Raw genomic sequence first — 23,969 nt, 5'->3', positions numbered from 1 at the left:
TGCTTGTAAGCGCAAAGCGCTTTAGCATTTTGAATTAAGCCTTAGTTAAGGGTGTATTCACACGATGAACAATAATTTGTAATTCACCATTGACACGAACTATGCCTTGCAATAATCACATGCAAATTGGTACTCCCTCTGTTGTGGTCACATGCTCTCCCATTATCTATTTGATAAGCAGGTGGAGGTGTCTATAATCGATTGACGTGCACAGTGGCCATTTCTCTGAGCTTTCGCTAGAGACGGCAAGCACACTAGAGTGTGCCAAAAGTCATTAATGACTACGTGCGAGTGAAGTTTGTAACTATGTCGAAATCAGCATAGTTGCCAAGCATTAGGCATAATAGAACCATGCCTGTCGATTTTTTTCACGTGACCATAATGCAATCATAGTTATCCCCAAAAGTAATTGATAAGTGTACCTTATGTGACTAGCACCTAAGTCATAGCCAAATTATGGTTTAACCTCATGGGAGTTGTGAGTCGTGACTCTGATGTGATCTTAGGCAAAGTAATCTTGGAAAAAAATTAGAATGTTGTGTATTCGAGGTTTCTTTTATACCGAAGTTTACATTCTGCAATAAGATCTATGATGCCGGATTGATGTTGGGGCCCTAGATTGATGCTATCCCTTGATCCTATCTCACATGGCTGTGGAAGATAGTTGGGGGTGTGAGACTAAAGGGCCATAGAGCCTGGGTTGCGCACTTGTTTGCAACCAGCAAACAAGCAATCAAAGGACGTTTTGTTCACATGCGGTTAGGCCAATAGCTCCCAGCATCGTACGTGAATTGAAGAAGCTAATTTTTTGAGGCTTTAAGTGGTGAATCAAACAAAAAATAACCTTGTACATGTGAAGTGCTTTGTCTTTTTCTGTGGTTTCATGGTCGCTTCACCTCTTGAGTAGGAGGAGAAGTGGAAATTGGTTGCAAACCAATTGCAATGGACTTTTAGAAAACCCATCATGTGAACCTAAAATGTTTGCAATTGGTTGGCAACAAGCTCACAAGAAGATTTAGAAATTTTCTCATGTAGGAAAACGGAGTCTTTTCCAGTGTTTTTCATACAATGAATAACATCATGAGCTTCTGCTCGAGAGGCTCCGCATACCTAGCTAGGTACGATTGGGGGCAGGGGACCACCGGGCCGGCGGTCCCCTGTCCCCAATCGTACCTAGCTAGGTATGCGGTGCCTCTCTCACAGAAGCTCATGATGTTGAGGTAAGTCACAATGTGGAAATTATTGTGAGAATTTGTCCAAAACTTCTTGTGTTAAGGCTATGGTCACGCGAAGCTTAGTTTTTCATAAGCTGAGCCGGCAATGTCTGACGCGTGTCAGCTTTTCGCAGGTCTTCACCGGCTTAGTAAGCTAACTACGCCTAAAAAGGCATAGTCACACAAACTTACCCACCCACTGCCGGTCAGCGCCAGCTCTCTCTCTCTCCTGCTTGCGACTTGTTGTTCCTCTCTCTACCTGCTGTGCCGACGGTGGCCATGCTGAGCGCCTGTCAGAGGCTGTCGAGGCTTAGTTATAACTAAGCCTCGCGTGACCATGCTCTAAGTTGCAAGCCAATCGACCATGTGAACTGGCTCATAGAAAATCTTTTTAATGATATAAAGACAAGAAGGATAGAGGGATCACTGGGGTCAAGAATAGGTAGGTTGTAAGTTGAGTGTTCGTACATGTGTTTTGCTTGCGCTATTGAATGCAATTCTTCAGGGCTGGAGGCCGAGGGGGAAAAACAGCAGCGCAATTGGAAAAACGTTGGTCTTGGTTGACTTGTTATGAAAGAGCTTGCAAGTAGGACATGGGCAGTTAATGTAGCGGGCCATTGTCTGCAGCATGCATAAAGAAGATATCCTTTGACACTCTCAGACCCAAAAGCTTGCTTGACAGCAGCCATGGCGGATGTGAAGGTCCTCATCATAGGCGGAGGCTTCTCTGGCCTCTGCATGGCCGTCAAGCTCTTGCATGCTGGCATCTCCTCCTTTGTTCTTATTGAGAAATACGCAGAGCTTGGTGGCACTTGGTTCCTCAACCGCTACCCCGGCTGCCGCTGTGACATCCCCTCCCACTTCTACTCCTACTCTTTCGACCGCAACCCCCATTGGAGCTCCATGTATGCTGACCGCAGCGAAATTCACCAATATATCAAGGATTGTGCCATCCGCCACGGCGTCCTTCCGCATGTTCGCTTCAACACTGTTGTCACGGCTGCCATCTGGGACGCCGCTGAGTCAGTGTGGCACGTCAAGATGGAGGAGTCTGTCGCCGATAAATCTCATGATGTGGATCATCCCCCTTCTTCCGTTACTTCTACCATCAAGGCACAGTTTGTTGTCCGTGCTGTCGGACCCTTTCATGCGCCACAGTACCCGGAGATCAAGGGCATGGAGAAGTTTAAAGGCCCTGCTTTTCACTCCAGTTATTGGGATGCAAGCGTCGATTTTGCGGTAAGCTGTGTTTATAATGGTGAACATAATGGGATTTTGACTGATGATATTGAGTGCTGTATTGCTATCTATGTAGCTATAGGATACAATGGGAAAATGGAATGCTTTTGTGTCTTGATTGAAGTCTTTGCAGATGATAGCCTCAAAGCCTCTTTGAACAATGTTAAATGCTGTTTTGGCTTCTCTTGGATATGGTATTAATCGAGCTTTAGGCGGTCCTAAATATGCATAATTAGGCTAATCCTCACATTTTCTATTGACAGGGCAAGACTGTGGCTGTGATGGGCACCGGCGCGAGCTCCATACAAATAGTACCCAGCATCGCACCAATTGTAAAGAAGCTCTATGTCTTTCAGCGAACTCCGGCATGGATCAGCCCAAAGCCGACCAATTGGAGCTTCTCGAAGCGATGCCGCCAGCTCTTTGCTCATTTCCCCTTGTTGATGTGCCTCTTCTCTTGGTTCATCTTCTGGATGCATGAGATCATTATATGGGGCGTGTTGCGTAGAAAGTGGATAAGGAGAGTGGCAGAGTGGGTAGTGATGAGGAATATACAAGGGGCCATCAAGGACCCAGCCTTGATCGAGAAGGTGAAGCCTAAATATGAAATGGGGTGCAACAGGATTTTGCTCTCTAATGACTTCTACCCTGCCCTTGCCCGCCCCAACGTGGAGGTAATGACGCACCCGATCCTCGAGGTGCGTGAGAACGCCCTCCTTGTTAGCGATGGGCCAGCCGGAGTTAGGCCCCTACCAGTGGACGCCATCGTCTACGCCACTGGCTTTCAACTTGTTACCAAGCTTCCTGTCGTGGGTGCCAATGGCCTAGAGTTTACCCAAGCTGGCTATTCCTCTATCCTAGGCATCACCAAACAAGGCTTTCCCAACTTCTTTACTCTCTTTGGCTACAACACGGGGGTAGCCCAAACATCCCAAATTCTCACCATTGAGGCCCAAGCACGCTATGTCGTTAGTTGCATCGGCTTGGTGGGGGGCCCATCTCGCTCACTCGAGCCCCTTGAGGTAAGTGAACGGCGGCATCAAGAATTCCTAGCGCGTCGGTTTCCCAAACTTGTATGGAGCTTTGGTGGTTGCAGTAGTTTCTACTTGGACAAAAGCACTGGCCATAACTTCACCCTTTGGCCTGCCTCCACCCTCGAGTACATATACCGCACATGGTCGGCCAATCGAAGGGATTACCACATTAGATGATGACATTTCTTGTACATGTACAAAGAGTCCATGCACAGAAGGCATGATGTATAAGAAGCTCTTTCATGCGTTTTGGTTCGGCCGTCGATTGTTTGTTCATTGTATGTGGTGTATGTATTGAGATGTATTTCCGACACTAGCCTAGACTGCCTTGTGTCATGAATGAGCCTTTAAAAGGATAGTCATGTATTGCCTTGTGATCCAATACCTGCAATGCCTTGTATTTGCTTCTCTTTGATGGAAAGCTGTTCCTTTTTCTTCAAAAATGTGACCATCTACTGCAAAATAATGCTCTTGAGAAAGAGTTTGGAACTTTTACTACATTACACTAAAGATGAGAACAATGGGGTTAGCCTTAGGCAATCATTGTTCTTCTGGTGTATGCATACCAAATTAAAAAGTAATAAGTGTGTGTGTGTGTGTGTGTGTGTGTGTGTGTGAGAGAGAGAGAGAGAGAGAGAGAGAGAGAGATGGATGGTGTCATTCATTGCTATTATGCATATTTGTGTTAACACATTGTGTTCCATAAGAGATGTGTTAACACAAATATGCATAATAGCAATGAATGACACCATCCATCTCTCTCTCTCTCTCTCTTCCGTTAGAGGTCCTCTTTGAGAATGAAAAGAATAGTAACTAGAAAATCTAAGATCAACATTACTCTTGAGTTGATGTGTTTTTAGACATCTATATATACTTTCAATTTGGAAGGCTTGGATAATTTCCAAAAGTTTGTGGATCATATGTTGCTTTGATCAAGGATAGAAGGCATGCAGACAAATTCAACATCTCTACAAACAACTAATAAAAGTGCTTAGCTCTTTCATGACCATTGAAGAAGAAGCCTCCTCTTGCAGAGCAAATAAAAAACAAAGCTCCAAGATGGTAGAGGCACTCTCTTGAGAGGGAAACTTTCAAGGGCCAATAAAAAGAGTGTTTTTTTATTGTCTCTCTACCACACACGACAAGAATGATCGCCCTAAGCTCAAGCAAGGACGTCTGCAATTGATAATGGTCAACATGTGAGATTGCTTGCATGCATTTAGGGAAGAGCAGGACTTGTAGATTGGTACTTGATTGGTGTCCTAAATAACTGGTTCGTACTTGAAGATTGTTGCAAGAAGATAGGTCGAGGTTGTGCTTGGAGGTTGCAGTATAACTCTATTTTATTCAATTTTCATCTTAGAGGACGTGCAATAGTTCATTTGTGAATTTTTTAGACTAGGCAATAGATCAGACTAGGCACCTTAGGGTCTATGAGTTAAGGCCATTGTTGTGTGTGATGCTCTTCAGATTTTCCCTTTCCCCTCTCTTGTGTTATGTCTTGAGCTATGGTGTATCTTTGTGTGTCTCTACCTAGTAGGCTATCATGTTGTAAGAGGGTGTAAGAGTTTCTCTCCCCTTTTCTTATGTACTATTGTGTGTGTGTGTGTGTGTGTGTGTCTCTCTCAAAAACTTCCTCTTTTCCTTTCTTTTCGATTTGTGGCCAAGGGTGGAAGCCTACCATTTCTCTCAACACCCATTGTTCTGTTTATATTTTTGCATCGAAGTTCTTTAATTTGTGACAAATAACATCATACCTATCAGAAGACAAAATGAGGATCTCTACTGCAGAATCCTGCTTTGGTAACATCATATCAGAAGACAAAATGAGGATCTCTAGTGCAGAATCCTGCTTTGGTACCATGTTAGAGAGAGAGAGAGAGAGAGAGAGAGAGAGAACACTTAATATGGAACTCGGAACAATAGCTAGAATAACTAGAGCTATTTGAATGTACAACTAGGGGCTTTATAACCAAGATGCAATGCGACTATACAAAGGTCGGCACCCAACGAACACATTAATACTCAGTCTCTAGCCTCAGTCAAACCCCACCCCCGCACCCCCCAAAGTGCAACTTCCCTTTTTTTGACCAACTTAGTAAACTTGTATCCAATGTGCAACGCATAATTGCCTCAAGACCCATGAACCCAACAAATTGTATACATCGAGTTGTTGGGTGGGCTAAAATTAATATGGGCAAAATGGTTAAATAGTTGGAATCCATAAACTATGCTATAAAATAGAAGGAATAACAATAACTTATGCATTCAATTAAAAGGAGAGTGCAGAATTATTTTTTAACCTAGGGATTTAACCCGGCTTTGATACCAATTCTAAACTTCAAGTCACCGTAGTCTTTGGGTTGGGGACCTAAGCCTTCCTTATTTCTTTGGCTCCATTGACAACATCTTACTCTGATGTAGTGAAGCAAGGATATGAGCAACAAAAATGAGGGAGGACGTAGATGTAAGTGTCTTACACCACAAGCCAAGTAGATAACTTAAAGGTTATGATGGGGGATAAATTCTTGTTACAACTAAACTAAAGTCTCAGCATATCCGGGATCTTTAGATGACACATTTCCCCCCACGTTTAAGAGACATGGCCGCCATCTATAAACTCTAAAAGATGGCAAGAGACTTATCATGAACTAATAGCTAGTCTTGTGAAAATTATCCGACTAAATGGGCTACCAGTTTAACAGACATAGTTCCGAAGGGGTTCCAAATTGGATAATAGTTTAAAGCTTTCCATGTTGCACTCACTCGTTCCTCTTGTGTTCTAAATACTATCATACTATTTTATATGTACAATCAATGTTCCTTACCAATCATATAAATATTTAAAAAACTAAGCTTTTATGGATTCACAGATAAATGCAGAGCTGGATGCTTAGCCTTTGAGCCATGTCTCTAATACAAGTTGGATGTTGTTCAACCTTTGAGCAATGCATAGTTAGTTTATCTAAAGTTATGTTGATGCATCATCACCTCTTAATCTTTTTCATAGTCCATGTTAGATCCTTTCCATTTTTTGAGTCCAAACTCCTTTTTGAGCTTTTTGTCCTTTCCAAGGTTAATTTCTAATGAGAAGTTAACTTCTATTATCTCTATAGAGTGAGAGAACAAGGGGCATTATTTCATATCAAAACACATATAAGAGGTCCTTTTCTCAATTCAAAATAATCAAGCCATTTAAACATACAAGCAATTCTTAGTGTCATGTAGGTTCTTGCTTTTAGTGCTTTATGATTCTTACGATTATGTCTTTGAAGCTATGACTTGTATGGTTTTTGATCCAACTCAACCACATTAGGATCATTCATAGAGAAGGGCTCACATTAAGGAATATTCTATGGTAGCTTTCAACTTGATCTTGTAAATATGTGCTACAAATTAATAAACATATTGCACGTTTGTGTTTTCTCTTGCTTAAAAATATTCCATGTGATGTCTTTGCTATAATAAGTGATAATAGAGACTAAGAATAAGCCAAATTATGGTAGTTGTTCCCAAGTTGACTACAAAAATCGTGAATAACAAGAAATCGACTTCAAGCTGATGCTTTGCTTCAATAGGTTAGGACGACAAGTTCAATGAAATCTCAAGTTTACGGCGGGCAAAGTGGCTATCTAAGTTCTTGAAGCTTGAGAAGCAAGAGGGAGGCAACTTAAAGTGGCTATCTAAGTTTTGAAGCTCGAGAAGAAAGAGGGAGACAACTCAAATTGTCATCTTTAGATAGCTCTAAGCGTCTTTTGCTTGCCTTTTATAGTTGATTGACAATGCAAATTGGTGGTGCGAAGTTGGTGGCATGAGTCTTTTTAGTCCTCGTCAAGCCTGGGCCAATTGTGCCGCCATTCACTGGCCTCACCTGTAAATATGCAATTTGCATGACATTCAATGGATGCATGCAAAATTACCATCTTCACCAAATACTATGTTCGGCCATAGCAAGGGCCTAGCAAAATCCCTATGTCATCATAACATAGTACACATCATCTACCCAAGCCATCTGCCATTGAGCTTTGCTCATATTGTTGCTCGAATATTTTTTGCTAGCCTCTATCGCATTTGCACCAGTGCCTACAAGCGCCCTCTCCATGTCTCTATTTACACATCCTCACAGTGCTCCAATGTCCTCCCTTGACTTGCACATGTAGTGTTTTTTTTTTACTCTTAACTTCCCATAGCTGCACGTAGCCACACATTATCCAACAACGCATGGATTTTGCCTCAGAAATGCATTTATGAGTTATTGATAAGAGGGTTACATAATAGTACATTGAAAATAAAATCATCCACTATAATAAATTTTAGCCACTCATGGAATGAACTTAACAAATTATTTGGCTCACATGCTAAGAATAAAAAATCAACTTGTTAAGGTAGTTCTGTAAAATACAAATTCAAAGCAACAAATCAATTAGAGCATTAACATGCTCATTTAAAGGCCTTAAAAATGTGCATTTTGTATGAACAGTGTCAATACTCCTAATAGTGGCTATGAATAAGTAATAATCACATTAAATAATGTACTTGACATGGATGTTCCTAAAATTGAAGTATGCATAAGAAAAGAAGTTAAAGGAAAAAAATACAGTCACCTATTGTACAAAATCTAGACATTTTTTCTACAAATATAGCACTTGAAACTCTAGGATTACTGTAATGGAAATGGCCTATGAACTTTGAGAGTAGCGGAATTAGGAAATTAGATAAAGCACTTTTGTGAGAAATACAAACTTTGTGTTCCTTGTGACCTAGGTGATGCAATGAAGATGGAAAGCTTCATGCATCACGAGCATAGCATAAAATTTGTAGAAAGCATTAACTATCCCAAGCCTCAATCCCAAGGCCTCAAACACCTTCGAAGGTGGAGAGAGCTAGTGGGGAATGAGGGTAGGGAAGAGGAAGAAGAAACATTTCATAGGATAAAGAATTAGTTCCTCACTTATCATCACTCTTCTTGCTAGCATACATAATAGCATAGTAATGAAGATGGAGAAGATGGCAAGCTTAAGCATTGAAGCGTGGCTCTTGGTTGGATTTGAATTCCATAGCCAAGAGTGTTGGTGTAGGCTGTCAACTTCTCTACTAGCTTGGATGGAGCTCTTGCACTTTGCACTTCACACAATGAGAGTGGGTGTTAGTGTGTGTGGGAGAGTATACCCCTCAAGCATGCCCCCTACTTGCTTTGGTCGATCCCCCATTGTAGCTCGAGCTTGAAGCTCATTGGACCCTTGCAAGACTGTCCAATCACATGCAAGATGCATTACAAGCAACAAGGGTAGTCTCGAGACAAGTGTTCCCCTTTCCCCTTTGAGAGAGAGGACTTAATAAATGCAAAAATAATTAATTAAATCTACTTAATTATCACCGGACCCCTTGGGAAGCCAACCAATAGGCTTTGGACACTCCTTGAGTGTAACCTTGCTAGGGCTTACATGTGTCCTACTTGCCTCTTGAGCAAGGGGTGCCCTTTGGGAGAGAGAGTGGTCAAGCAACCACCCCCCCTTCTTGCATGGCTCGCCCCCTCCTTGTAGGGATATCTGTTGACTTTTTGTGACACCTTAAGCCCCTCAACCTTGGGCCCAGTTCTCACCACAAGCTCGGCCCTTAAGCCCCTCAAGCTTGGACTGGGTTCCCACCTCAAGTACAACCGTAGCATCTCAAGCATGACACAAGCATCTGAATCATCAAGCACTTCAAGCATCTCAATCATCAGGCACGACAAGCACCTCAAGCTTGGGCCGGGTTCCCACCTCAAGCACAACCCTAGATTACCTAAGGTCAAAGGACTTTTAGCACTAACCTTTAGAGGTCTTTAATGAAGCTAACCCTAAGGTCTTTAAGCTCCATTGGTTAGCCTTGCTCTTTGACATACCATCTCTCATTTGGGCCCCTTTACCATTGGCCCCGTGTTGAGATAGATCTATAAGCGCATGTCTATATTCTAACCCTTGTTCCCATTTATTCTTTCACATTAAATGATTAGTTTAATATGAGAAAATCATTTGGGCTGGTTAGATATTAGATTTTATGTCATTACCTCTCTCTTGAAATCATAGTCGTCCTCGACTATGAGGTAGAAGAGATAAAACCTTATTTATTAGTCAATGTTGCTTATTGGGTAGAGGATTCCTTTTTATCCTACGACATCTTTCCAAGATGGATGACTAATCCATTGAGTGCTTGGGAGACATAGCTGTCGCAAGCATGTTTGCTCTTTAGTCCATTTCATTCTCCCAAGTAAAATGACAAGTTCTACTTGGTGTTTGAGAGACGTCGTCATCACAAACATAATTCTAAGTATGTATACTAGGCTTAAATTTGTGCACATTGGTCATTTAAAAGAAATTTATATATTTTCTTACTCTACTATAGCATTGTAAGCATTGACAAGGTTCATACTATCCTTAAGCTGTATTCCTTGCATCCCTCTAGCATCTTCAAAAGGATAATTTTTGAATTTAATAAGATGCCATCGGATAATCTTACCATGTCGTAGTACCTTGTCTTCATGCCGAAGGATAGCTTCGAGTTGTAGCACCTCTTCTTGGTCTTTAATTTCAGGAGGGTCTTCAATAATTGGTTCACTTGGTGGCTCTCCTTTGTAGGGCTTAAGTAGGCTCACATGAAAATCATTGTGTATGAGCCAATGGTTGGGCAACTTGAATTCATAAGCCATCTCATTGATTGGCTTCAAGATTTGAAAAGGACCATAGTATCTTTTTGCTAATTTAGCATAATACTTTTGATGGCCCGTAGGATTTTTGCGTGTTGTTTGCTTCAATCAAGCCTTAAAAAACTTAAGTAAGACCCAATCATTTTCTTTGAACATTAGGGCCCTTCTGTGCTTGTCAATAGCAGTAGCTTTTTGCCTTTGTTGAGAGATAGATATAGCCTCCTTAATCTTTTGAAAAGATTCTTGAAGGTCACGACTATACTCATCAGCAACGAAGATCTTCCCATGTACTTTAAGTAGCAAGGAACTTTTAGGTCTTCCCTCAATTATTTCAAAAGGTGCTTTTCCCATAGAAGTATGTACAATATTATTGTACGCATAATTTACAAGAGGTAAGTACATCTCCCATTGTGAGCATTGATCTACTTCCGTAACATAAGTCTTAGTAGATCGAGTATTGTAAGATTGGCTATTTCACTTTGGCCATCCGTTTGTGGGTGATAGACCGAAGAGAAATTCAATCTTGTTCCTAGATTTTCAAAGAGACCTTTGCAAAAATTACTGATCATTCTAGGATCTCTATCTGACATGATGGATGCTGGTAATCCATGGTGTTTGAAAATCTGAGATATGAAGAGAGTTGCCATTTGGTGTGCCTTAATAGTCTTTTTGATAGAAATGAAGTGTGCTTGCTTGCTAAACCTATCGACTATTGTCCATATTCCTGTATTCCCATGGATAGACTTGGGTAATCCTAAGATGAAATCCAAGGATATACTCTCCCATGGTGAATTGCGGATAGGCAATGGCTGGAGTAATTCAGGTTGCTTCCCTCTATCATACTTGGTATTTTGGCATACTACACATTTTGAAACATACTCTTGTATGTTCACTTTCATGGTAGGCCAATAGAAGTACGTTTCTACTCCTCGGAGAGTAGGTTGAATGCCTCTATGTCCCACATAGGGAGGAGCATGGGATTCATACATGACTTTACACCCACGAAGGGAGTGAGTAACTCATAGCCTATTGCCATGGAGAAGATAACCATCCTGCAAGGTGAATGGTTCCTCTTTCTTCCCCAAAGCAAGGGTTGACATTATATTTTTATAGTCAGGGTCAGTAGCATACTCATCTATCATATAAGATAGATCATTGTGAGTAGCTATAGACACCGCATTAACTTTTGGTCATCATGAAAGTGCATTGGCCACTTGATTGTGCTTACCAGCAATGTGAGCAATATGGAAATTAAATTGCGAAAGAAAATTTTCCCATCTCATTTGTTTGTGGAAAAGCTTTCTTTGCGTCATGAAGTACTTGAGACTTTGGTGGTCCATTCATAGAATAAATGGAGTCCCCAATAAATAGTGTTTCCATGTGTCTAGGACATGTAAACAACTAAAATATCTTTCTCATGAATGCCTAAGACACGTTCATCTGTATTGAGTCTTCGGCTCTCATATGCTATGGCATACCCTTCTTGAAGCAAGACTGCTCCAAGGCAATCACCACAAGCATCACATTGGACCTCAAATGGGCTTGAGAGATCCGGAAGCATGAGGAATGGTTGTGAGGTAAGCTTCTCATTGAGCATGTTAAAAGAATTTTTCTCCTTAGAAGTCCGTGAATACTTAACGTTCTTCTTTGTTAAGTCATGTAATGGTCCTACTATTTGAGAAAATTTAGCTATGAAGCATCTATAGTATGCACACATGCCAATAAAGCTTCTTAACTCATGTAGATTCCTTGGATTAGGCCATGCTTTTATTACCTCTAACTTTGATGGATCCATTCGATCTTGAGAGATAATATGACCTAAGTATTGAATCTCATGAAGGAAAAATTTGCTTTTCTTTTGGTTGAGAAAAAGCTTGTTCTCCCTCAATGCTTGAAAAATCACTTGGAGATGTTGCTTGTGTTCCTCCAAGGACTTGGAGTAGATGATAATATCATCAAAGAACACTCCAGTGAATTTGCGGTAGGGTCTAAATATTTTCTCCATTAATCAATTGAACGTGGCCGGTGCATAGTAGGTTTTGAGTGGGTAATAGAGAATAAAAGGCTACATTACACTGTGAGAATCATTAATAGCAGACTTACAAGGCTTCTTTTGGAATAAAGGATTGAATAAAACAAAGTTTGGTGTGTATCCGGGATTTTAGGTGACAGTCCACTATATCCAACACGAATCCTTTTGGAAAATTAGACAAGTCTAACTCTTCTTGACTCCTATCATTTATATTTGATGAAACATTAGGACCTTTTAGTGACTCTTTGACAAAAATCATGTACTCAGAAATTAAGCTCTTCATTGATTTATCAAAACAAGTGGAATAGTACGACCAGACTCACTAGAATTTATCTACATGTTCTTTTCCTTGTAGGTGAAGTAGATTCTCCTTTCAAGGAACTTCATGTTGGCAGCCATGCAGTTGAACCATGGTGTCCCTAGGATAGCATCCTCATGTTGAAGAGGAGAGATGAAAAAGTATTCTTTGTCGACATAGCTTTGGACATGAAGCCTCAACTTCCCAATCAAAGGAGTAACAAAGGCTTGTTGTCCCTTGAAAGCAGTGTCAACCGTTACAACATCTACCATCTCAAAATCTTGAATGCCCAACTTGGTGGCCAACTCCATTGATATGAAGTTTTCAGTAGAGCTAGGGTCAAACAAGATGAAAGCATCATTCTCCCTTACCTTTCCCCAAGCATGGGAGAGAGGTGAAGCTTCTGCAATGAGCATCCTCTTTTGGAGCTTCGATGGTGGAAGCTCTAGGAGTCTCATTGCGAGCATTTTTTTTGAGGCAAGAACGATAGCCATGTCCTTGCTCCCCATACTTAAAACATTTATGGTCCTTGCAAAAAGCTTCAAGCTCTTCAGGAGAGAGATTGTTTTTACCTTTGTAAACTCCCTTCTCCTGGGACCGACTGTTGTTGTTGTAATTGTTGGAATTGCCTTGGGAATAATTTTGGGCATTGGTTTGCCCCTTTGCATCATTTTTGTCTTTGTTTTCCATGGGCTTGACATTCCGTCTGGCACCTTGTTGGAAATTGATGCACAAAGCAACCATGGTGTGGTGGATTACTTTGGTAATAGAACCAAGCCATTGGAAGTTGACCTACTCGGCCATCTCTTCATGTAATCCCACACAAAACTGTTGCTTTTTCTCGGCAAAGTCTATCTTTTGGAAGACAGTAATCTTGAGATGTAAGTCCCAAAACTTGTCCACATATTTGTGAATAGACTCATGGGAGAGAATCTTCAAACTACACCATTCGGTGAGCACTTTGTCATTTGCACCGCTTGCAAGGAATTGCTTCATGATGGAAGCTCGTAGAGTATTCCATGTCTTTGGGGTTTCGCCATTGCCACAAAGGCTAGCCCACCATTGACGAGCCAATTTCTGGAAGTGCATAGCTACATGGTGTAGCTTGGAGGACTCCGTGAAGCCCTCGTCTCCAAAGGCCGCATCAAATTGCTGGATGAAGGCCAATACTTTGTCGGTGGCACCAAAGGTGCCATCATAGGTGAGAAAAGAGATACTCTTTCCTCCCTCTTTGAAATTCTTAGGCTTTTGTGACCTTCGCCATGCAAGGTATGATTTGCGATGTCCTCTCCTCTTGTATTCTCTAGGAGAATAGCCATAGCTTTCATCGAAAGAGAAGGTGAAGAAGAAGAAGAGGAGTGTGACCTCTTACTTGCCCTTTTCTTCCTTTGTTTCCTATCTTACCGTTTGGAGTGACGAGGAGAAGGACTGTGGGTTGAACGTTTCCTCTTGGGAAGAGTTGGCGATTTTCTAGACCGCCGTCTTCCTGGAGCCACATCTTCAGAAGAACTTAAAGTTTCATTACTTTTTACTCTTTGGATTCCTCCTCTCGTATGGGAGAGAGTCTTCTTTTGGGGGTCTCTTCAAGAGGCCTCCTAATCTCTCTCTCCTCTTGGAGATGAAGGGTAATCCCATAAGCGCAAATTTGTTGAGTAACTTCGACTTGCAAAGGAGGGTTGCCCATAGCTTGTTGCAACCTAGTAACAAGATAATTGACAAACATGGGGGCATCATCATTAGCACCTTCATGTGAAAAATCAAAGTTATCAATGTTCATTCTATTCTCTTGGTTACTGTCAGCCATGTTAACAAAATTTGAGTACTTGCTTAGTGTATGCTTTGGCAATTAAAAACCTTAGTTGCTACTCCTCTTAGCCTTTGAAAATCAGCACTTAAATATCTACACCCATGGCTCAAATTGGTTAATTAAAGAGAGTAGTGAAGTGGGTCTAATATTGCAGAGTTACCGAGGGCTAGCTCCTTTTGGACTTGTAGTGGCTCAATAATGGTAAAGTCGTAGGCAAGTCTAAAAAGACTCCATTATTAAGACCAAAGCTCCCAAGGTGTGCACCATATCCCACATAGTGGGCTCAACAAAATCGATAATAGATCTCTGTCCCACTTACCCTAATATAATTAACAAAATCAACCATTCATAGGCTACTAAGGACCTCTCTTCTTAAGCAAGAAAAGAGAAACCAAATGCTCTGATACCAAGGTAATGGAAATGGCCTATGAACTTTGAGAGTAGCAGAATTAAGAAATTAGATAAAGCACTTTTGTGAGGTTACTTTGTGAGCATAGAGGGTAAACTTAAATGATGGGTAGCAACATAAACATGGTACTTAGCTAACTTGGCATGAACAATAATTTTGCAAGAGAGAGAGTTTAGAGAACATGACAATAGTTGAGGACCGGAATTATGTGCAACCGGTCCCCCCTCCAATAGGCCTTTGTATTATAGGTTCTCCCATTAAGAAAGACTTGGTACAATACAACCTTTGTGTTCCTTGTGACCTAGGTGATGCAATGAAGATGGAAAGCTTCATGCATCATGATCATAACATAAACTTTGTAGAAAGCATTATTTAGCCTCAGTCCCAAGGCCTCAAACACCTTTGAAGGTGGAGAGAACTAGCGGGGAATGAGGGTAGGGAAGATGAAGAAGAAACATTTCATAGGAGAAAGAATTAGTTCCTCACTTATCATCACTTTTCTTGCTAGCATACATAATAGCATAGTAATGAAGATGGAGAAGATGGCAAGCTTAAGCATTGAAGCGTGGCTCTTGGTTGGATTTGAATTCCATAGCCAAGAGTGTTGGTGCAGGCTCTCAACTTCTCTACTAGCTTGGATGGAGCTCTTGCACTTTGCACTTCACACAATGAGAGTGTGTGTGAGTGTGTGTGGGAGAGTATACCCCTCAAGCATGCCCCCTACTTGCTTTGGTTGATCCCCCCTTGTAGCTCAAGCTTGAAGCTCATTGGAACCCGACAAGATTAGCCAATCACATGCAGGATGCATTACAAGCAACAAGGGTAGTCTTGGGACACGTGTCCCCCTTTCCCCTTTGAAAGAGAAGACTTGATAAATGCAAAAAAAAATAATTAAAGCTACTTAATTATCATTGGACCCCTTGGGAGGCCAACCAATGGGCTTTGGACACTCCTTGAGGGTAACCTTGATAGGGGCTTGACTTGTGTCCTACTTGACTGTTGAGCAAGGGGTGCCCTTTGGGAGAGAGAGTGGTCAAGCAACCACCCCCCCTACTTGCATGGCTTGCCCCCTCCTTGTAGGGATATGTGTTGACTTTTTGTGACACCTCAAGCCCCTCAACCTTGGGCCCATTTCTCACCACGAGCTCAGCCCTTAAGCCCCTCAAGCTTGGACTGGGTTCCCACCTCAAGTACAACCCTAGCATCTCAAGCATGACAAGCACCTCAAGCATCTGAATCATCAAGCACTTCAAGCATCTCAATCATGAGGCACGACAAGCTTGGGCAGGATTCCCACCTCAAGCATAGCCCTAGCTTACCTAAGGTCAAAGGAATTTTAACACTAACCTTTGGAGGTCTTTAATGAAGCTAACCCTAAGGAATTTAAGCTCCATTGGTTAGCCTTGCTCTTTGGCATACCATCTCTCATTTGGGCCCCTTTACTATTGGCCCCGTGTTGAGATAGATCTGTAAGTACATGTCTATATTCTAATCCTTGTTCTCGTTTATTCTCCACATCAAATTATCAGTTTAATATGATAAAATTATTTGGGTTTGTTAAATATTAGAGTTTATGACAATTACATGTATAAATTACCACAAGAATGGACACATTGCCAACAACTATTGAAATTGTGGAGAGCCCAAGTGTATGCAACAAATTCGGCCATACCAAGAGATAATTCTAGAAAGAAGAATAAAATTCATCCACAAGACCTTCAATCAACAAGATTGATCTAGGATTACATGTTCAAATTACCAAAAGAATGGACACATTGCCAACAACTATTGAAATTGTGGAGATCCAAAGTGTCAAAAGTGCAACAAATTGGTCCATACCAAGAGATAATTCTAGAAAGTAGAAGCAAACTTCATCCACAAGACCTTCAATCAACATGATTGATGGAAGGAAGAACCTAAATATTCAAATGTTCCTTCTACACCTTTAAAACCAAAGAATGTTATTTTTTATCAAAAATTTCACCTATTGTCATCTTTTCTTTTTTCAAAACTCACAATGGTGAGTGGATTATATTACAAGATCTAAAAAATTACAAATTCTTGCCATGCTCATCAGGAACCATGACCACTTCACAAGATCAGAGATACATCGGCTGATGGGGGAGCCACCGCATGACCACAAATGAGCCCATATATCATTCTTGAAGAATTCTATTGGTCCATAAGAATACCTTCATCCCATGCGGCCACTGAGGGCACCATATGTTCTTCATGACCAACTCCCATCTTGACCCTCGTCAATTTTTTCCCTTGGGGATTCACTCTATATACAAAATGGGACGCCACCTGCGAGCGGACAACTTTGATAAAACCCCTATATATGACTCATATTAGGAAATATGACCCCCCTTTCTACGCTTATACAACAATCAATAAAGAAAACTATCATATCCCTATCTTACATATAAAATTTAGGTCTCACATGATCTAACTGAGTCAAACTAGTCAAAGAGTGTGTAGCATAGTGACTGGCAATGTACTAAGGAACCATTTCTGTTGATAAATAGATGTACCCTTAGTTTGAATTTCAAACAATGTGCCCGATCACCCTGCAGTCTGGCTACTCATCCAGTTCTAACTCATCAAAAGCTGGTGTAAATCAACCCTTGACCTGCTCCAAATGAGCCTTTATCTATGACTGACTTGATGCAAAATTTGATGTGTGACTTGATAAAAAAACTTCCCCTAAATTCATCCGAGTTCTAGTGCACATTGGTAACCAATCGTTACAAGTAATCAACCTGGGTCAGTCCCAGCCCCCCCCCTCTCATAAATATGATACCCCCCTCCCTTATTATTAAGCTTGGGAGATAAATTATTGGGGGCCTTTCCCTAACTTATACGCTTATGTAACTTGTAAAAAATCCCCCCTCCCCTGCACTTACGTGGTGTGGTAAGTTTTCCATGGTGAATCCCTCGGGATTTTTTCCCAACTAGTTATTGAGCGGGGAGAACCAATCCTATAAATCCATGAGCGTGAGATACACATTATTAGTTTGGGGTTTTGGAAAATGTATGTTCATAGGCCAGTGCCAAGTTTTCCACTTGAGATTAGACTCACAGTCAGGTAAATACCACCTATTGATCCATTCAAGGGCTCTACTAGTCAATAATCTTTCTGACCCACTATGCTAAATTTGAAGGCTAATTGCTTGGTTCCTTTCCAATAGCCTCTTTGTAGCCCCACAATTGACCTATATACCTAATACCTTTGTTATTGACCTTTCTAGCCACTTCCCTCCAAAAAGGGGTGAGAAGGATGTCTTCGGCCTTCGGGAGCCAAGGGGACCATTGAGATATAAAGTTGTTGAAGTATCTTGATAGCTCTTTCCATTCCAGAGACATCAGTGCTTTGTACATTTTTGAGTAAGCTTTCCTGCCATACCCCCAAGTTTTAGGATGTCCCATTACAGGGCCATCAACTTATCATGCAACTTGACCCCTTTCCACTGGCGTTCTTGTGAGTGTATTCTGGAGTTGTTCATCATATCCTTGGCTATAATAGCCCAAGTCTTGTCTTGCTTAGCGAGGGCTACCACAAATTGGCACATAGATCCTCCACGTGAGTGCTAGGGTTGAGGATCCCAAGACCGCCCTGCTCTACAGGTCTCATGATCATCTCCCATTTTTCCCACTACGAGGGTGCTGCGTCTTTAGTATTGTTCTTCTAAAGAAATCTCTATACTGGTTTGAAAAACTCTTTCCAATTCCATTTAAATACCTTGAGCAATGGACTATTGAATTTTTTCACAACCCACAAAAACCTATGCTTGTGAGAAATGTCCACCCCCAAAGGGGCTCCTAGATGCCAGAATATCTTCTCCTTGGACACTATCTCGCTGGTCCACAAAGGCAGATCAAACGAGTCGCTTTCAGATAGAGAGATCGACCTCCAATTTTCAATACTACACTTTGACCTTGAGGCTAGGGCAAACATTTGCACAATTTCTAGAGCCTTCCTGATAACCTCAGAGCAAGCCTTGAGAAAGAGCAGGGAATCATCCACAAAAATATTTGATAGAAGTTAGTCATTATTGGGCAGTGCCAATCCTTGAATCTCTTCGTTAGCAACATTGTCTTCTAGTAATGTAATCAGAGGGTGAAATCAAATGGCAAGCATTATTGATCTTTTAACCTCAAAAGCACCCACAATTCTCTCATTGAATAAAATCGCCGATTGGCAACCAACACCAAGGGTTCTGACCATGCAACACATCCGTCACCCAAGCCTAATGACTTCTCATGACATCTTCAATGAATGACCATGTTATCCTGTCATAGGCTTTATCCAAATCCAATTGAAGAAAGATACACTCTTGTTTAGTGAAAGCGGCTTATTCAATGCCAACCATTGCTGCCAAAATGTTATCACAGATATACCTTCCCTTGGCTTTATCCAAATCCAATTGGAGAAAGATACACTCTTGTTTAGTGAAAGCGGCTTATTCAATGCCAACCATTGCTGCCAAAATGTTATCACAGATATACCTTCCCTTGGCTTTATCCAAATCCAATTGGAGAAAGATACACTCTTGTTTAGTGAAAGCGGCTTATTCAATGCCAGCCATTGCTGCCAAAATGTTATCATAGATACACCTTCCCTTGATGAATCTATGATGGTGGGGGGTGAGGACTTTGTAAAGGAGGGGGGAGCACCTAAGGGCTAGAGTTTTGGACGTAATTTTATAAGCTATAGACATCATTGTTATGGGGCACCAATGCTTAAGTTTGGAGTATCATACTTGCTTGGGGATAGAATCAATGAGGCCTCTTTTGATGCTTAGTTCCATGACCCCATCACCGAGGGCTTGAATAGCCATCCTCGTGATGGGATACTTAAGATCGTCCCAAAATTCCATGAAAAACTTAGTAGTCAACCCGTCCCATCCACAAGATCTTTCTTTGCCCAGAGCGTGCAGTGCAAGGGATCATTCATCCTCGAAAAATGCCTTCTCCAGAAGGTAGGCTTCAAAGTGGGATACTGTTTCTTTGACGCTCCCAAGGAGAGTCGATCTGGCGTCATCTATTGCATGGAATGGGCCTTGAGATAGCCTATGATATTTTCTAGGTGGTTGAGCATTAATACAGTCATTTCATCAAGATTTTTAGTATCATTTCCATTCTCATTCATGAGAGTGTGGATTAGGCCCCGACTTCTTTTTGACTTTGAGGGCCTATAGAAGTGTGTACGGTTGGCCTCCTCTGCCTGGAGAAAGGTTTCTTTGGAGAGCATTCTAGCCTTCCTCACCTCCTCTAGTTGGAGATCAATTAATTTTGCTTTAGCTTCTAGCCATCTTCTGTGTTCCGCCTCTGAAGCAAAGCCTTCCTATTTTTTGGTGGTTAACATCTCAACTTCGTCTCAATGAGTTGAGTGAGGCATTCTTCTTGGTTTTTCTTTCCTCTAGGACCTGCAGTTTTGATGGATTTTTGAATACTCTTTGCAAAAATATCCCAGGCCCTTGGGATTCTTAAGTCCAGATCTTTTCAAAGCTTGCTCCTTTCTTTGAGAGTTAGGCTTCAGAAGAGACGGTCTTTGAATAGATGGTCCCCTGTTGAGAGTAGATTTCTAGACCCTTGAAGGCAATGATCCACTTCTTCGGGTTTTTTTCAATTTTATGCTTAGTGAAAGGTGATCTGAAATGCATTGTAACATTATCACCTTCATAACCAGCCAAGAAGGAAGCCAATCAGCCTTATGAGAATAGTAGTATCGATCCTGTCAGGAAACCGTACTAGCATACTCTAGGTTAGTGTATGTGAACCCCGTCATGCTGCCTTACGGGCCTATCTCCCACATGTCCACCAATGCATACTTCTCACAGATGCCTAGCCATTTGGATCTTTCAAATCCAGCTAGCATGTTTGATGTGCTAGTTTTATTCCTTCTTTTCTCCACCATATTAAAATTGCCTAGCAAGAGCCATTATACTTCAACCTAGATATCTTTCAAGTGCTCCCACATTTTGGCCCTTTCCTTCACTGTACAAGGCCCATACATGTTGATGATAGTGACAACATGATCACCCCATAAAATCTTTATACCTAGAGCCCTCTGAGAAGGATGATTGAATACCACCTTTGGTTCAAGATCCTTGTCCACAATAGAGAGGACACCATTGAATCCATCAGGTCCCTCTCCATAGAACACCAACTTCTTCCCCAATGCTTGTTTTCTTTGTTGCAAGCATCCAGATGATTTCTTGGATGGTCCATCAATTAACTTCCTTAACTTTTCTAATTTCCTCCCAAAAGAGGAAAATCACGACAAAGATTCAACGGTGACACGAGTCGAACGAAAAAAGAAATATCAAGAGTTGAAAAAAGCTTTAAAGGAGATTTATACGATTGAAATGGAAACCACTGAAGAAGATGGTAAATATGTAATGAGTGTTCCATCCCATCACAAGAAATATACTCTCCAAGATAAAAAAAAATCATAGTCGAACAACCTATTAGCGAACTACAAAAAATAGGGCGAGTCCTACGAAGGGCCTGAAAATGCAAAAAAGATAGATCTGGCCGAACCAGAGAAGAGCCTAGACCAGCCTACATTGCAAATGACCTTACGAAAGAAGAAGAAGGTCTTTTGTTAAGCTTACTAAAAGAATACCAAGACATCTTTGCTTGGTCTTACAAGGATCTCAAGGGTGTTGATCCAAAAATCTGTCAACATACCATACCCATGAGAGATGATGCAAAACCAAGTAGACAAAGGCCATACACATACAATGAAACATTTGCTAGGAAGATCAAAGAAGAGATTGAAAAGCTAAGGGAGGCTGAACTCATTTATGAAATTGAACACACAAATTGGGTGTCTCCAATTGTGGTAGTACCCAAGAAAAATGGAAAATTACAAGTGTGTGTCAACCTCAAGAAAGTGAATGCAGCTACTATTAGAGACAAATTTCCTCTTCCAATCATTGAGCATGTTTTAGAACGAGTTGCAGGTAAAGAAGCTTACATCTCTTTAGATGTCTTTTCAGGATACAACCAACTTTTGGTTGAACCAAAAGATCAGCATAAAACTGCCTTTGCAACGGAATGGGGTATTTTTGCCTATCGGGTTATGCCTTTTGGGTTAACTAATGCTCCCACCTTTCAAAGATTGATGAGCCATGCTTTTAAGGAATATCTTAGGAAATTCCTAGAAGTATATATGGATGACCTATGCGTACATTCATCAATCCGAGCTGATCATTTTGAACACCTCAAAAAGGTATTCAAAGAATGTAGACTTTATAGGATTTGCTTTAAAAAATGAGAAGTGCACATTCATGGGTAGACAAGGAAAACTTCTTGGACAAATAGTGTCTAAAAATGGTAGTATTGATATGGAAAAAATTCATGCTATTGCTGATTTTCCTAGATCGACAACAGTCAAGGAGGTTCAAGCCGTCATGGGGCATTGTGGATATTACAGATGATACATTTACATGTACGCTATAATTGCAAAACCCATGTATATCTTGATCACACACTTTCAATGGACTGATGAGTGTGAAGAATCCTTCATGAAGCTTCAGCAAGCTCTCACTTCAGCTCCAATATTGAAAGCACCAGATTGGAATAAGATATTCCACATACGTGTAAATGCTTCCAATTTTTCCATTGGGTGTATACTAGCTCAACCAAGAGACTGGAAAACTGATTTTCCTATTTCTTATGCTAGCCGACAGTTGAATATAGCAGAAAAGAATTATACCACCACTAAAAGGGAAGGATTAAGAACAATCTATGCCGTAAAAAAGTACATACATTACCTATTAGCAAACAAATTTGTGTTCTTTGTGGACCACCAAGCCTTATTATACTTGGTCAACAAGCCATGCAGCACAAGAAGAATAGTGAGATGGTTCATCATTCTTTTAGAATTGGATTTCACTGTAGTTGTGAAAAAGGGCACTACTCATCAAAGAGCAGATCATTTATCTAGGATTGTTCCAATGGAACCACCTAAAAAAGTAGATGATGATCTACCAAATGCCTATCTGTTCTCCGTGGAAACGATACCTTGATGGTCGAAAAATATGGTATCACTGATGACCATAGCTCAAGTGGATTTGCAAATACCACTTATTATTACAACCGGATTAATTGAGCAATCATCTACATATCAATTGCTAGTTGTAAAGTTGTACAAAAGAAATTGGGATGGAATATTGCTCTTATGCATCAATCCTGAGGAGAAAACCCAATAACTAAGTGATGCACATATTACCATAGTAGGACTTCACTTTGCGAAAGATCAAACTATTCAACGAATCTTAAGACTTCGAGTATTTTGGCCAACTATGGGGAGTGATGTTCACTCTTTTGTAAAGAATTGTCCTCAATGTCAAAAACAAACACCCAGACCTCAGGTAACATTGTTCCAAATGTCGCATGTTCCCAAGTGGAGTAGCTATCTAGTTACCTACTTGTCAAGCCGAACATTTCCTGAGGATATGAGTAAACGCCGTCCAAGAGCAATTGAAATTGAAGCAAGAGATTATGCTCTTATAGGAAACCAATTGTATCGGAGAGGTAAGGACCAACATCTGGGTCTTTGTGTAAATGAAAACGAGTATATTCCACCAATACAGCCACTGCTTATAGAACCCAAGCTCAATATATCATTGTAGCTACGGACTATTTGACCAAGTGGGCCGAGGCTAAAGCAACTCAAAAGAATAATGCCCGAACCACCGCCGCATTCTTATATGAGTATGCGTTCACAAGATATGAACTGCCAATAGAAATTGTCAGTGATAGGGGAACTCATTTCCTCAATGAGGTAATCGAGTATCTACTTAATAAATTTATGGTCATCCATAACAAATTAGCTCCCTATCATCCACAAGCAAACGGACAAGCTGAGCATACGAATAAAATTCTTAGCTCCGTATTGACTAAAGTGGTTAGTTCAGGAAGGACAAACTGGGAAATGAATCTCCATGCATCTCTATGGGTTTATCAAGTTTCATTCAAAATAGCTTTAAAAGCTACACCCTTTAACCTTGTTTATGGTCTTGATGCCATACTGCCAATAGAGTTTCTATTACCAACATTGAGGGTAGCTAAGAATCTGGAATGGACTGACATGAATTGTCAGAGAGACTTGAAGATTTACAGAATCTACATGAGCAAAGGCTAACAGTTGTAGCTCACATCTATGCACAAAAGAGAAAACAAAAACAGTTTTTTGATTCCCATCTAATTACAAAAATCTTCAAAAAAGGGGACTTAGT

At 40.9% G+C, this 23,969-nt stretch overlaps 1 protein-coding gene across 1 annotated transcript; it reads left to right on the top strand.

The window, feature by feature from the left end:
* The first annotated feature begins 1,735 nt into the window (after positions 1-1,735).
* On the top strand, positions 1,736-4,040 carry LOC147427007 (uncharacterized). Its single transcript, XM_086498484.1, has 2 exons — positions 1,736-2,453; positions 2,717-4,040. The coding sequence occupies exons 1-2, from the start codon at positions 1,902-1,904 to the stop codon at positions 3,662-3,664; spliced, it is 1,500 nt and encodes a 499-aa protein (XP_086354610.1). The 5' UTR covers positions 1,736-1,901; the 3' UTR covers positions 3,665-4,040.
* The last annotated feature ends 19,929 nt before the right edge of the window (positions 4,041-23,969 follow it).

Source organism: Adiantum capillus-veneris, chromosome 24, assembly GCF_014529385.1.
Source record: "Adiantum capillus-veneris isolate H3 chromosome 24, ASM1452938v2, whole genome shotgun sequence".
NCBI lineage: Eukaryota > Viridiplantae > Streptophyta > Polypodiopsida > Polypodiales > Pteridaceae > Adiantum > Adiantum capillus-veneris.
This window is presented reverse-complemented; position numbering and strand designations above follow the sequence as displayed.

Coding starts and splice junctions, on each gene's coding strand:
- LOC147427007 (XM_086498484.1), top strand. CDS start 1,902: ATGGCGGATGTGAAGGTCCTCATCATAGGCGGAGGCTTCTCTGGCCTC. Junction 2,454..2,716: donor ATGCAAGCGTCGATTTTGCG/GTAAGCTGTGTT, acceptor TTCTATTGACAG/GGCAAGACTGTGGCTGTGAT.